A 15,708-nucleotide genomic window follows, 5' to 3' on the forward strand; every position below is an offset into this window, starting at 1 on the left:
TTCCATAAAACTGAATTATTTAGAGCATATTTTGTACTCTACTTGAATCCAACTTTTTTAAACTCAAAAATAATTTTCAAGTTTTAGGCCTTAAAAACTTGTTTGGTATGACTATTTAAAAAAAAAAAAAAAACTGAACTCAAGACTAACTAAAAAATATAATCTACTCTCTAAAAATATAAAAAGTGAGTTTTTAGAGTTTTTAAACTTAAACTCATTCATTTGTTTTCTCTCCCTCCTCCCCTCTCACTCCAAATCTATCTCTCTCCTTTTTTTTTTTTATAACCTTTTTAATCTCTCATCCAATCCGTTCTCTTCATTATCTTGGTTCTTTCTCTCACTTCTCTTCCTCTCTATCTCATCCGATCCTCTCTCTTCTTTCTCTTTCCTTCAATCATCTATTACTTTCTTTCCTCTTCTCTCCTCTTTCTCCCTCTCCTGTGACCCCCTCTATTTAGATCTCTTTGTCTAGTTTAAGTCGTAAGATTTAAAATTTTTAAATCGCAAACCAATCAAAATTTTGAGTTTTAAAGAAAATTGTTTTCAAGAAATGTTCTTAAGAAATGTTTTGAGAAATGATAAAAATGTTCAAATATGATACCAAACAGGGCCTTAAGGAAAAGCGAAAAAGTAAACCAAAGTTCGGCAAAACTTATTTCTCTCCCTTGACTAGCCAAGAGTGACTAACAAACGTTTAGAAAGACAAAATGACTTGCCATATAGCTAACATCAAGGGCGGATTCACATACATAGAGGCAAATCCAACCTTCACTAGGTTGGGCTATAGCCCAAAAGAGATTTATAAGAAAAATGTGTTACCTAGGTTACTAGGTTAGGTATAGTTTTCTTGTCCTTTCGCACAACCTTCATTCCTCTTTAACTTCTCTAGCCCTTTTCAATTCCCTCAACGCCTAACTTCAATGAGTTTATCCTTGCTTATTTAACATCCAAAGGACGTAAGCGACCACCCGATTTTAACATCCTGGATCTGTCCATGCACATACAATCTTAAGTTGGTCGCGGCCCCCCAAGCTCTAGCATACCCATTGAAGTCCACACATAACCTAGAAGACTATATGAAATTATGCTGAAATTTCTCAGCGTAGGCCAACTCTGTCTAGATTTTACAACTTTGAAATGAAATACTAGATGGATGATGGATCCACATAGTTTGGGCCTTTGGGCTTCAATGCCAAATCCGGTTGACCCAAAAACCAAACATTCATTGGGTTTTTGGTCCTAAAATCAAAGCCCAGCACAAAATAATTGATTTAATTAATTATATTTTAATCAGCTGAAGGGCGTGTCTGGCGGGTATTCGGCATATGGCGGGCATCCGAAGCCATAACAGCAAAGGTGTCGATTGACAATCCATGGAATTTGATCACTGATCCGAAGCCAAAGCCTCGTTCTTGTCACGAAAAGCCAAAAGCCAAAAGCAATTTCGGATCAAAACCTTCAGAAAAAGCTCTGCAATCTGCATGCCCTAGCTGAGAAGAAGAAGAGGAGAGAGATCAGAGATGGCAATTTCCAATTCTACCCTCTCAATTGCTCTCCCATTCCCAACAACTCCCAGTCCATCCTCCTCGTCTCAGTCCCTCAAGGCATGCAATTGCAGTAATCGCACTACTTTGTGTAACATCTTGTCTTCTTTTTGCCGCATTTTTTCCCCAGATTATAAATACCCATTAATTAATTAATTAATAGCTTTGCATGCGTTTGATGATGCAGCAGCAGCTTCTACTTGGGCCTTCTTGGCTTCGGTCGGCGGCTCCGATTGCCACCTCCACCACAAGCCTCAGAGCCGTCACTCCATCTGGTGTCGCTCATGAGTACGTACGGACCACCTCTCATTCAGTACCAGAACTTGCACTGTTTGATTAATTACACTACGTGGTCCTTCTACTTATCATAAAGTTGCCAAATTTGTTTCGAAAAGAACAGTCAAACCTCTGAATTGCCTGATACAACATGGGACACGCTCGGATTCAACAAACCCATATCGACAGATTACATGTTTGTTATGAAAAGTTCCAAAGATGGAGACTTTATGGATGGCGGGTTACAACGTTTCGAAAAAATTGAGTTCAACCCAGCTGCCAGTGTTTTGAACTATGGACAGGTTTGTCCTCAGTCCTCTGCTCCGATTATGTAATACCCCTTATTTTATTAGACCTCGGTTTTTGATTTCTGGGCCTGCTTTAAAATTAAGCTAGTAAATTTGAAATAACACTTCGAAAACAATAAGTTTTATACAGAATTGGGGAATTTGTTTCCCTAAAAGTATTGTGTTTGAAGTGTTTTTCTAGAAAAAGCGCTTATGTGAATTTTGGCATCATTAGCATCTTGATATTTATGTGTTTTACATTGTCATTGTATTAGGACTATGCATTTATCTTCAAAATCAAAGTTTTTGAAAATAATTTCACTTTCTTTTATGTCAAGGGAATAATTGAAGAATTGAAAGCATACAAGAAACATGACGGTTCTTTATTACTATTTCACCTAGAGGAACATGGGTTGCGGATGAGGACGGGCGCAGAGCGCCTGTGTATGCCTTCACCAACTGTTGAGCAGTTTGTGGAAGGTGTAAAAGCTACTGTCTTGGCAAATCGACGTTGGGTAATGTTACACCATGTTTGTTCTTAAGAGAAGTCCTTTTTTCTGTAGCATGTTCTAATAACGGTGCTCAGCGCATCACTACAGGTTCCCCCACGGAGTAAAGGTTTTCTTCATATTCGACCACTACTTATTGGGAATGGGCCTGTTCTTAGTCTTACACCAGCTCCAGAATTCACCTTTCTGATTTATGTTTCTCCAATGGGGAACTATTTTGAGGTAAACGTTTTGTGATTTTTCCCCTTTCGAAGAGGATTTAATTCAATTGTAGTTTCCATTCACTGATGGCAACAGGGGGGCTTGCAACCAATCAATTTGGTGGTAGAAAATGCAATCCATCGCGCAGTCCGTGGTGGAGCTGGAAGTGTGAAAGCCATAGGAAATTATAGTGCTGTAAGTGCTAATTACCACATGTTCACATTGCGGTTGATGGCTGTTTACGTTATTAGATATTTTTCTTCCTATTGCTGCGTTGTGGTCAATTTGCATTCTCAGTGTTAACAAATCACCTAGAAACTACACTTGATTCCCATAAATCTTGCGCTGGGTTCATATTATTTTCTGTAGTCATGTTCTCGTAGATGCACTTCTACTTGTCAAAGACTGATATGAAACCTGTGAATTATTTAAATAGATTTTGAAGGCACAGGTGGACGCTAAAGCAAATGGTTTCTCTGATGTTTTGTACCTTGATTCTGTTCACAACAAATACATTGAAGAGACTTCGACTGCTAACATTTTTCTAGTGAAGGTATTATTGAAGCTCTAGCGTTTTGGTTATCAAGAAAAAAATGGTTGTGTGATTCTGAGGCTATGAAAGTTTTACTTACAGGATAATGTAATCTCCACCCCGGCACTGCACGAAGGGACCATTTTGCCTGGCATTACCCGCAACTCTGTAATTGAAATTGCTCGCATCGAAGGGTACCAGGTATGTGTTTGGGCATCCTCCAGTTGCAAACTGGTTTTATACTTGGCAGTAAACCTTTTTAACATGATTTTATGAGTTTCGAACTCCGCTACTTCCCTCGGATTGTCAAATAAATCAGATTACTCGTTGAGATCCTCACATCGAATACATGACAGGTTGAGGAACGCCTTGTGTCGTTTGAGGAATTATTTGAAGCCGATGAAGTATTTTGTACTGGAAATGCTGTCTTAACACCGGTGCGCAGCATAACTTACCTCGATAAAAGGTGATTTACTTCTTGTCTTACAAAGTGTAATGTGCTCATAATTTATGTATGATGATTATGCTACTAGAGCTGAGTTAATACTTCTTTTTTCAGGGTGTCTTACCTTGAAACTGGCCCCGGTGGTGTCGTGTCTCAGAAACTGCACCGGGCGCTTTCAAATATACAGATGGGTCTTACAGAATTCGGCGGGACAGTAACCTTGAAGTAGGAAGGATCCATCATCGACGGAAAAACTAGGCAAGTTTGTAGAACATATAGACGACGTAGTTTGTTCACCAAATGTATATGTCCAACATAATCCATGGAGAATTTGAACTCGGAATCTCTTCCTAACATAATAAACAAATATATTATCACATCAATAGCTACTCAATAATGTATTTCGACTTTGATAAATTTCGTATTAAGATTTTATAAATGTTGGCATATATGAGATGCAACGGAGTACTCACTATTTGCCTTCATAAATAAAAAGCATTCATTATTATTATTATTATTATTTTTTTTTTTTGTGGTTGCCGACGGGCCATAAGTTCAAAAGAAAAACAAAAGATTATATAAGAATATCTACGAAATTCGGAACCCTAATTATATCTACACGACAATGTTGAAAAGACAGCAGGACAAGCTGAGTTCACCATGATCCTATCCACTCAATAATTAGGTTTATTTTATTTTATTTTTTTATGTCGTGGTCTGACCTGGCGTCCTCAGCGTTCCAAACTTTTTGTCATGCATAGTTATCTCCATCTCTGTTTTTATTAAGTTATTTTAAGGTTTATCAAACATGTGATAAACCAGTGACTCACATATTTAGAGTTCAAAGGCTTACAGATTAGTAAGTTAAATAACGTTTTTCAAATTTTCGTGTTAATAGATTTTTACAAAAATTCATTCAAATTAAAAGCAGTTTAGTTTTTTTATAGTAAAATTAAATGCAATTGTATGTGGTTCAATATTATAATGAATAAAGTGTTGATTTTATCCATGCGTCTCATATTCGAAACTCTCCCCTCTTAAATTATTGTAATAATTTCAAATCATTCAAAAGATTACAAATAAAAAAAATAATGTAATTAGTAACCTAATCCGGCACTAACTTATTATATCATTTTCATAGAATAATTTTATAATCAGACTGTTCATTATTTAGGGTTAGTTTGGAAGTTCTTTTAAAGCCAGGTTTTTGTGAAATTGTTTTTCAAACCAATCTTTAGTAAAATGGAAGTGAAGCCAATAACTGGTGCATCTTGCAGGAAATACATTAAGTTTTTTGAAACTCAAAAATATATTTTCTACAAACGTTTTCAATCATTTCAAAAATAGTTTCAAATAAACTCTTAAGTCATTAATACAACTACATATAAAAAGAGCCTACAAATATAACAAGTACGGGTACGTGCTCTACTCAGGATCCCCCATCCTCGAGCAATTTGGCTCTTTCCACCCGCTTTTCTCTCATCTCACTTGGCGCGATATAAATGTGACCCATCGCCCATCCTTCTCCCCATGTTTGATACTCTCTCTTCGTATCCCTATCCCACCTCTCTCTCCTCACACCAACCCCCTTCTCCCATCTCTTGCTCAAATTCTAGATTCGCGTTCTGGGTTGTGAGATTTCGAGGCAGACAGAGAGACAACACCAACCATGATTCAAAGGACGATAAGGTTTCATAAGTTGGTTCGATCTCTTGGAGTTGCTTCTTCATTATCTCCGTCGTCCAAGGTTAATCATTCTTTCACCTCCTCTGTTTTCGATTTCCCCTGTTTTAGATTCCATGTTTTATTACGTTGTCGCATAATCTTACTAATTTATCCATTTCATAACACACATATCTGTTAATTAATACCGTACTAGAGTTCCATGAATATCAACGATGTCGTCTGCTCGTTTTATGAGACATGAATTGGAACACGACTCATATAACAACATGGAAATTAGTAACACCACGTTTCATACAAACTTTCTCCTACAGGAGAATCACGATTACGATAACACAATTCAGGTGTTTCGTTGGTGTCTAACTTCCGAACATGCGTGTTGGTTTCATTCAAGAAAAATGTTGAAGAGACCACATACGACATTATATTACCTCTAATTGTATGGTGGATCTTACTTCTGTCAGACAAGTGATATATAAGTGATACTAATGTGATCTTCCTAGCATTACTCTTCATTTCATGACTACCGACACATGTTACACGTTATCTAAACAGTCGTATATATTACATTGCATGTTTCACGTGTTTAAGCTTTCCTGATATCTATTTTCTCGTGTTAATTAGAATCTTGGAGTTTACCGTTGCTTCGGAACTGTAGCTTCATCGAATGCAGAACAAGCATGTGATCCATTTGAATACAGGTATGATTAGGAATGGCTTCAAAATTTGGCAGCTTGAAACTTTCTTGTATTCCACGTTATCATTCATATATAAATTCTTGAAGTAATTCGAAAATATTATATTATAAAGCAAATAGCTTATTGATTAGTAGCTACTATGAACTAAAAGAATTGAAAATCACATGCTCGAACACATAGCGTCTTCGTATTTTTCTTTCAGAACCTTCGGTTGTCAGTTTGATTGATTATCTTAACATTCACTGCTGTGGGAATATGCATATAAGCGTTGGTGGGTGGTTAATTGGCATGTTTTTTGATGTTTTCTGCATAATTTGTGCAGCTATGATCTTGATAAGCATGAGTATGCTGATGTGGATTGGGATAATCTCGGGTTTGGTTTAGTGCAAACTGATTACATGTACGTTATGAAATGTTCCAACGACGGGAAATTTGAACAAGGCCAACTCAGTCGTTACGGAAATATTGAACTTAACCCTGCTGCTGGAGTTTTAAATTATGGACAGGTAAGATTTTTCAATCGAAATTGTTTAAAACACGCTCGAGATATATAGGCTTAAGTAGAATTTTTGTTTTGGGGAAAGCATAATTAGATTTCGAGAAGTTGAAAAAGGCTGGCTTAATGTAAACAGGCAATATATGAAGGCACAAAAGCACACAGGAAGAAAGATGGGAATCTCCTTCTCTTTCGTCCAGACCAGAACGCAATGCGGATGAAGATTGGCGCAGAAAGAATGTGCATGCCCTCACTGCCGGTTGATCAATTCATTGATGCCGTGAAGCAAACTGCTCAAGCAAACAAGCGTTGGGTAATTGCTGTCAGAAACTTGATTTATTTGTTTCGAGTTAAGTCTCTTCCTGGAGTATGGAATTTGTGTACAAATTATTTACAAGTTTACATATCTGTGCCGTGATGAAATACAGGTTCCTCCTCCAGGCAAAGGGTCTTTGTATATTAGGCCTCTACTTCTAGGAAGTGGCCCCATATTAGGCTTGGCACCGTCACCTGAGTACACATTCCTTATATATGCTTCCCCGGTCAGAAATTATTTCAAGGTTAGCAATACACTTTTCACGCAGACGCGAGCGTTATGTATGTTAATTATAGTAAGATTTATATACTTATTATTGTTTTAATAGGAGGGCTCTGCACCCTTGAACATATATGTCGAGGAGGAGTATGATCGTGCCTCTCGTGGCGGAGCTGGAGGTGTCAAAACCATTACCAATTATGCCCCAGTAAGCAGAACAATTACGACTATTTTGAATTAGGGTTTTCATGTGTTACTAACTTTATAACTTATAACCTGTACTGGATATATGTAGGTATTGAAGGCACTAACCAGAGCAAAAAGCAAGGGATTTTCGGATGTTCTATATCTCGATTCAGTACATAACAAAAATCTGGAGGAGGTATCTTCTTGCAACATTTTCATTCTGAAAGGCAACGTGATTTCAACTCCTCCCACATCGGGGACTATTCTTTCGGGAGTTACTCGAAGAAGTATTATTGAAATTGCTCGTGATCATGGTTACCAGGTGATTTTCCATGCCAGTAGATTACACCATTTCTTATCTCCCTCATGGACTGATTCTAACACTGCCCTTCAAATGCGTTTAGGTTGAGGAACGAGTTATTCCAGTGGAGGAATTGAGTGAAGTCGATGAAGTGTTCTGCACTGGAACTGCTGTTGGTGTTGCTCCTGTGGGCAGCATTACATATCAAGGCAAAAGGTAGTAGTATTATAGGAGCATTCAAAATTCGATTATTTTATTTAGACAAGGAAGAAAGCAATATATACGTAGTTGGGCATAGCCAAGTCGGCTAGAGTAATGTGCTCCATCTGAACCTAAGTGCTGTGTTTAGATTATATTAGCATATCGCTCGAAGAAAAGAATATACCGACTTTCTCTCATGTGCAGGATGGAGTACAAAACGGGAGCTGGGACTGCATGTCCACAACTTTACTCAACCCTAGTAGGAATTCAAACGGGACAGATTGAGGATAAGAAAGGCTGGATTGTGGAAATTGACTAAGCTCCTTTTAACCCACCACCACATTTCAGATTACAATTTACTGTGGATCAGTTGTAAGAAGATAAAATTATGGTCATGATCCACACTTTGCCAATTGTGCAGACTGCAGAACTCTTTCTTTTTTTGGTTTGCCAGTTTTATCAGTTTTTGTGTTCGATTTATCTTGGATTATTAATTAAAAGAAACACCATATGAATCATCAAATTTATATAAAATAAGCATTGGTCCCCATGAAAACAACACCAATATACTTTCCAACTTCTTAAAAAAACAAATATACATACATATATATATATATATATATTATATAAAATGGATACATTTTAGAGTAGTTAAAATAGTGAAGAAAGCATAAATGGGCACGGCCTCTAATGTGTGTTTTTGCTAGTTACAATGATAACACGCTTGGTTGAGTGGTAAGAAAAGAGGAGGGAAAAGTAAGTAAAAATTGCACGGATAAGATTCAAGAAGTTCATCATCCACTAACTTTTGCACAAACAAAATACGGCGCAAACTGTTCAGATACATGCATTCTACAGCACAGAAAACATACAGGGTCAATCCCCTCTTTTCACTGACGTCGTTTCTTGCCGGAAAGCATTGGTGTGGAAGGGGCTACAAGCTCCAACTTCTTGCTTGCACGCTTTCGGTAAACACGAGAAGGTCCTTCTGAAGAGAGGAATGCACTGTCGAGAAACGCCACATCCTCCACTAACCGCTCCAAATTTTGCTTCATCAGCAAAAAATCAACTTCATTCTCATTGAAATGAAACATGAACCCAATTTGGATAATCTTACTCAATGTATCTGCTGCAGTGGGTTTTGCCTGTGCTAACAATCCTTGTGCGAGTTCGTCAGCAAAAGACGTAACAAATTCAAGATCATCTTTCCCATTTTCATAGCCAGATTTATCCATAAGCAACCGCTGAGAATCCTTCTCCCAAAGAACCAGCTTTAACTTTTCAACTTCCACTGATGTACTTGCAGATGGAACTAGTCTGTAACAGACTTGAATTGGTTTGTCACTCTTGTACACCGATAGCATAACCATTGATTTAGCAGCGTTGTGTCTCTCTTTCATTGACATGTTTACCTCAGGACCGGCAAGAAAACCAAGAATAATTTTGATTAAACCCCTTCCTATCAATCCGTTTCTTGCATCAACCTTTTCACAATGATCCACCGATAGCATGCTACTGACATTGCACTCAACTGAGTCAGAGACCTTTCTAACTCCAAGTAATTCATAAATTTGATGCAGCCTTCTAGGAGAAATAAGAAACTCGCTGAAACTGTTGGGAATCCACACAAACAAAGGAGCCTTGTCGAAGCTCGAGAAAATCTTTTTCAGTTGCAAGTCATCAGCAATGAACACTTCCTCTCTACTCATCAGATATATTTCTTCAACTGTGGACATTGTGGCAGGTAATCTGATCAAGTTCAGCTTCAGATTTTCTTCTACGTCTTGATTCCAGTTGTCTACAATATATTCGCAAAACGAGCTGCATTCTCTGACAGTTACTTGACACTTATCCCTCAAGGCCCAATTGTTCCATAGCTGCACGTAGTTATTGATGGAAGGATTATCGGAAACTCCAAAAGCCGAAGAAAACACGGGGAGGAGCTCTTTCTTGTAAAACTTGTCAAGACAAAACAGGCAGGAGCCGAACAGATTTTTCCAATCATGAAGTACACAATCTTGAGAATTAACCCACACACCTGTGCCCTCGGGATTAGGTATCCACACCTGAGAGTTGCATTTATCTTGAACTGTTGGACTCCACTTGAACTTGTTAAGGAAGCTATAAATCCTTCTTATTACAGCCGTTTTTGTCTGGGACAAAAGAAATGCAGAAAGAAAAGAACAAACATCCAAAGGATCTACCTTCACGCCAATATCTCTCAACTGATTCTTGTACGCATGAATGTTAGTTCCAAAATAAAATTCATCAATGCTTGGCACATCTGACCTCTTTAGAATACAATCCCATGTTGGATCAAAAAGAACACATTCTTCTGGAGTTTTGTAACCACTCAGGGTCTTCAAACACGTGCCTTTTGCGACATTACCGACCAAGTCACCCACTAAAGCCTCATCAAGAGAACTTGACATCAGATGCTTAATGCACTCTAGAATTGACATCATACCATCAGCACTAAGTAGTTCCCCTTCAATAGGGCTGCGGACACCCTTAGCAACAAATGATGCTCCTTGTTCAAAATCCATGATTACACCCAATATCTGCAGCTCACCCCTGAATTTATATATGTCGATACCATAATACGCGTCATCAATTAGAGGAAGATCAACAAAGAACGAGATTGACCCCCACTTGGAGCTAAAAAGAATTGATTCTCTAGGAGTCTTGTAACCATGTCGTGTTTTTAACCACTTCTCAGATGTCAACCACATCAGTTCAGGGGACGATAAAGACATAGTTTGACTCAGTTCCCGGATGCAACCTAGCAGTGACATCACTGTTGAAGGAGCTAGGTTAGAAGAAGACACTAGGGAATTAAATTGGACAGCGATCATCTTAGATGCTCCAGAATCATCAACTACAACATCCAAGGCATTCAACTCCTCAACAAAATGTGTAATTGCATCCCCATAATACAGTGCATCTATGGCAGGAACCTGGAGAGCAGTGAACAAAGAACCCCATTGGGAACCAGGAAGAGCCGTTTCTGAAGGTCTTTTAAAACCCAAATTTGTCTTCATCCAAGGTTGACATTTTATCCTGTTAATTAAGCCTGCAGCCCCAGACCCCAAGCATCTGATACACTTAAGAATCAATAAACCACAACTACCAGTCATGGATGACAGATTTGATGTTAAATTCATATTCTCTGCAATCGATTTCTGCACCTCCTCAAGACCACATGCAACTCCAAGTAGCGTTAACTCAGATATGAAAGAACCTAATCTGCTTCCATAGAATGTTTCATCAACAATTGGAAGATTTGTGATTTTCAAACAGGCTTCCACTTCTATCTCAGACGGCAAAAGCATAGATCCCTTTGGAGCACTATAACCCTGATGAGTCTTCAGCCACTTCTTCTCCTTCATAACAGTCAACCAATCCTTGTCAATCACATTCCGCCCTCTACAGATACTAATGAAATTCAACAAAGAAAATGCGCAGTCTTTGCTCATTCGAGGAGAAGCAAGAGACTTTAAGCAATTAGTAACCAGCTTCCTCACATCATCTGATCCATGCCCGACACCAAGAAATTTCAATTCATCTTGATAAAGATTGATCCGATTCATGTAAAATTCGAGGTCTATAATACAGACATCCTTCAGAACATGCTTCATCATATCAAGAATAGATTTACCTGCTTCATCTGGTAGAATGGCCTTTCTTGGAGAACTATAACCTGAGTATGTCTTCATCCACTTACCACCTCGAATGCTTTCAATGAACTTTGTCGGAAGAGATGAACCCTTAGTCCGGAGTAATCTGATCCAATCAAGCAGCAAAAAGGCCTGCTCACTAGATAGTTCATGAGATGCTTTCTCTAAAACCACATCTGGAGGAGACAACTCGGGTAAGTCCATAGCTTTACTGTGCCTTTCAATAAAATTAAGAAGCTCCTTCTCAAGCACCGAGTCTCCCAAAAACATACTACTTTTTGCGTAAGCATTCCCTATATCAACATAGTTCTGTTCAACAAATGGATTCTGGGAACCAAACAACTTCACCCATTTGCTACCTGATGCAGGGACAAGGGTAACAGCTCTCTGCATTCTGACACGGTCAGTTCCATCAATAAGCGGGAAACTTCCACAAAGATAAGAAGTCTCATAATCACTAAGGAAGGATTTCTTGTGCGCATGATAAAGGAAATTAGCAAGTGTAAGTGCAAGACCTGGCTCCTTGTTTACATGATTGCAAAGAAATACAGCATAATCATATGCTGTACAAGATTTCACTCCTGCATAGTAGCAAAGCCAATTGCAGACAGATGATTTTATCCCGTGCGTTGATTTTTTATTTCTGGCAACACTTCTCTGATTATCTAAAAGAGCTTTTTGTACGTTATCTGGCAAGAAATACATATTATCAGGACATCCAAACTCCATATTGCATTTGTTCAGCCATGTATGAACTTCCTTCTCCTCAGCATATTGAATCTTGGACTCCGCCTTCGCGGTTTTGGTAATTGTACACAATTGCAAATTGCCTTCCCGATTGATGTATTTAATAAGAGGTATGACCGAAATATGCTTTGACGTCATTACCTCATTATCAGCAATAAAATCAAGCAGATCAATGTAGACATCATCAGATACCATCAGAAGATTGCAGGATCTGATGCATTCTGTGTACCAATGACCACTAGCCCATACCACACCTAGAAAGTACAGAACTGCACTGTATTTTTCAAGGTCCAGTGACGAATGCAAGACCCTCTTCAATAAAGGTGAACCACTTGAAAAAGCCCCTTCACTTTTCATTTGTAGCACTAGGGCCCTAAATTTTGGCAAGATCCGAACTGCATGTTTAGGCTGCAGGAACAACCAATTCCCGCCAGAAAGCATTTGACAAGGCACTATCTGTAAACCTTCCAATTTAACTCTAATAGACTCCCTTAAGTCGTCAAATGTGGGAATCGGAGAAGCTTGAGCAGGTAAGAACTCAAATGCCTGACCAGGTGAAGGGAAGAGGGAGAGCTCTCTCACACATGACTGGAAGGCATTCATGAAGGCGGATGGCACACATTCAAGTATTCCCAAGTTCCAGACATCATCCAACAGAATAGATTCTCGTGAAGAAGCAAGAATGAAATCAGCTTGAATTACAAAGGGGAGGTTGGTGACCATTGCAGTAGGCAGGAAAGAAAATACACCAACAGACGACGTTCCCCTTCTCAGTCTTTCTCCAAATGGGAAAGCAAGGGTGATGACCCATTCCTCCACATCCATCCTTGTATTAACTCTATTGCCTGGTTTTACTGGAAATGACTCTCTCCACAAATAATACTTGCACAACTCGTCAGTATCACATTTTTTTTCTTTCACAGAAAGTTGAACAACACGTGAATTGGCTCCTTTATCACTCAAGTTCACATGCTCAGTCTCACTGAATATAGAGATTGTGGAGACATCATCAGCTTCTTGTGGATCACATCCACGTACGTATACGTGCTTTATCTTGGATAAGAACAGGAGAAGCTCTGGGTGCAGCTCTGACAGCTGCATTCTCACAGCTTCCACCTTGTCAGGCTTTAGAGGAAGAATAAACGTAGTTGTTGGCAAGATTTTGTTGAAACCATACACCTCGCATATGCTTGATAAATATGGCTTTCCAGTAACCCATTCAGGAACTATATAACCAATACCACAATCTTGATTTGGTTCTTCCATAAAACTGACCTGATATCCGTTGCTAAATATATGAGGCCGTGAACTCACAAGGAATACACTTTTAAATCCAATACCTGCAAGCAAAACCAGTATTATGAGTTCAACAGTTCACCTTCAGACCAATAGTTCAGAAGGCACTTATTGATAACTCAACTCTTATAACAAATGCATGTAAACAACTCAACCAACTAGTTCTTTTTCAGAAGAATTTAACTCTCTCTGGTTAAAATTAGAACTACATTATGCATTCAGTACACGTCGAAAGTGTGCATGTGAAGGAAACATGGTAGAAGGTCTAAATTCAGAAACTTCCTAACTCGCTGATGCAGAAAACAATTCGGAGATTCCTTCATTCTGAATTTTGATATATATTTGTACATATAGACGTCAAATGCGTGAAATTATTAGTGTATTGCATGCACAAATAAAATTAATGAAGAAACAAAAACCCAATAAAACTCAGTTGTTAATAGTTTACCTTTTTCTCCAATAAATCCCTGCCGTCTCTTTCCCTTCTTTGTGGAACGGCCTATGCTGCAAATCGAGTCCATATTCTTCCTGGAAAAGCCAACCTCGTTATTAAAAACAAGCAGAGTAGCTGGTGCTCCACTCCCAGTTATGTCTTTCTTTGTCAGCACAAATTCCAACGTTGGTTCAACTCCTTCCTTGTATTCATTGTCTTCTGCATTCTGCAAAACAAAAAATCAAAAATTAAAATCCAAGAAAAAAAACAATCCCACAAATTAAAATTCACAAAAAAAAAAAGAAACCCATAATTTTTTTTCAAATTCCATTGATGCTAGTATCGAAAAGTTTGAAACTTTTTCAATTTTTTTGTTAGAAACATAGCAAAATACCCACGAATTGTTTCCATTTTTTTCTATTTTCAAATCAAACCCCCACATATAAAAATCAACGAAAAAACAAACCCAACAATTAAAATTCGCAAAAAAATAAACCCACAAACTGTTTTCAATTTCAAGTTTCACCCACGATAGTAAGAAAAAAATTGAACTTTTTTACTTTTTCTGAAAAAAAAAAAAAAAAAAAAAAAGAGAGGAAAATACCTGTATGAGCTCCATGAGAAAATGGATGTCTTTCTGGTAAAGCTCCGCAGAGAGACTAGTGACGGCATGGTGAAGATCGAGAGTTAAAGGGTTTGCTTCTTTCTTCGCTATTGAGAACTTTTTGGTCCTAATCTCTTGTATGTGAAGTTTAGCGGAACGTAAAGCTTCATTTGCGTCGTTTACCATGGTGGCCTAGTCAGCATGCAGACCTAGCAAGAAAATACAGTTTTACAAAGGTGAGAAATGCAGAAATTTAAGACAATGATCAGCCATAAGCTCAAGAGAGGAAAAGCATACCTTCCTGCTGCTAAGAAATATAAAGTTTTGGCATTTTTTTGGTGCTCCAGCAGAAAAATGGAGAAGAAGAAAAAAAACAGAGCTTCAACTTTTGAGCAGATGGGTTTAGAAGAGTGTGTGGGTGTAACTTGGCTGGGGTTGCATCGGAGAAAGTGGTGACAGAGTAATTAGGAGAAGGTGGTGGTTTGGTGGTAACTTGGCTGAGGTTGCAGACAGTGGTGACAGAGTAATTAAAGGAAGGAAGATCGTGTAAATCTAAATCCTGCATGAAAAGTTTTTGACAAGACAAACTGAGTCCACCCTTTCTTCATTATTGAAAAAAAAAAAGCCGGGGACTTGATAAGTCGTGTCAAATATACTCGCATCAGTACATGCATAAACCTTCTTTTCATTGATTAACTCGTTAAAGCAAATTATCGCACATGTAAAGTCTACTAGTCCCATGCATTTTATATTATTTTATTTATATTATTTATATGTTAGATTTAAAAATTCATCACACATGAGAATATATGATAAGATGAATCTCATATTAATAAAAGAAAAAACTTGCAGATGCTTATAAGTGTTAACTTATTCTCTGTATTTCCTATTAGTTTATAACAAAACTTTAATATTTTTTATAATATCAAAATAGGTTAGCTTACGTGTAAAGCTCAACAACCACACGTTTTTCATAACTTAATTCGTCACGTAAAAAGCATATAAAAATGCAAAAGTAAAAGAGCCTCTTATTGTTATCGATTAAAGTAGAAATTTA

General features: G+C 38.0%; 3 protein-coding genes across 6 annotated transcripts; 2 read left to right on the forward strand and 1 right to left on the reverse strand.

Moving 5' to 3' along the window:
• Nucleotides 1-1,333: 1,333 nt before the first annotated feature.
• LOC137745256 (branched-chain-amino-acid aminotransferase 5, chloroplastic-like) lies at nucleotides 1,334-4,104 on the forward strand. 4 transcript variants are annotated; one of them, XM_068485189.1, is made up of 10 exons: nucleotides 1,334-1,617; nucleotides 1,732-1,832; nucleotides 1,945-2,122; nucleotides 2,446-2,622; nucleotides 2,707-2,838; nucleotides 2,914-3,012; nucleotides 3,254-3,370; nucleotides 3,452-3,598; nucleotides 3,706-3,815; nucleotides 3,909-4,104. In XM_068485189.1, exons 3-10 carry the CDS (start codon nucleotides 2,015-2,017, stop codon nucleotides 4,021-4,023), a joined length of 1,005 nt encoding a protein of 334 aa, XP_068341290.1. In that variant the 5' UTR covers nucleotides 1,334-1,617; nucleotides 1,732-1,832; nucleotides 1,945-2,014; the 3' UTR covers nucleotides 4,024-4,104. The 4 variants fall into 4 exon arrangements, with proteins under 4 accessions (XP_068341290.1, XP_068341279.1, XP_068341283.1 ...); XM_068485178.1 differs by having other exon boundaries at nucleotides 1,334-1,604; XM_068485182.1 differs by having other exon boundaries at nucleotides 1,334-1,604; nucleotides 3,452-3,550.
• A 1,132-nt stretch (nucleotides 4,105-5,236) lies between these two features.
• Nucleotides 5,237-8,473, forward strand: LOC137744730 (branched-chain-amino-acid aminotransferase 2, chloroplastic-like). Its single transcript, XM_068484526.1, has 9 exons — nucleotides 5,237-5,541; nucleotides 6,102-6,178; nucleotides 6,498-6,681; nucleotides 6,808-6,984; nucleotides 7,100-7,231; nucleotides 7,316-7,414; nucleotides 7,502-7,714; nucleotides 7,797-7,909; nucleotides 8,099-8,473. Exons 1-9 carry the CDS (start codon nucleotides 5,464-5,466, stop codon nucleotides 8,211-8,213), a joined length of 1,188 nt encoding a protein of 395 aa, XP_068340627.1. The 5' UTR covers nucleotides 5,237-5,463; the 3' UTR covers nucleotides 8,214-8,473.
• Nucleotides 8,474-8,784: 311 nt separating this feature from the next.
• LOC137712753 (uncharacterized) lies at nucleotides 8,785-14,837 on the reverse strand. The gene is made up of 3 exons (XM_068451907.1): nucleotides 14,652-14,837; nucleotides 14,063-14,273; nucleotides 8,785-13,658 (listed from the first exon to the last, which is right to left on the reverse strand). The coding sequence occupies exons 1-3, from the start codon at nucleotides 14,835-14,837 to the stop codon at nucleotides 8,785-8,787; spliced, it is 5,271 nt and encodes a 1,756-aa protein (XP_068308008.1).
• Between the last annotated feature and the right edge of the window lie 871 nt (nucleotides 14,838-15,708).

The sequence above is a fragment of the Pyrus communis genome, chromosome 1, assembly GCF_963583255.1.
Source record: "Pyrus communis chromosome 1, drPyrComm1.1, whole genome shotgun sequence".
Taxonomy (NCBI): Eukaryota; Viridiplantae; Streptophyta; class Magnoliopsida; order Rosales; family Rosaceae; genus Pyrus; species Pyrus communis.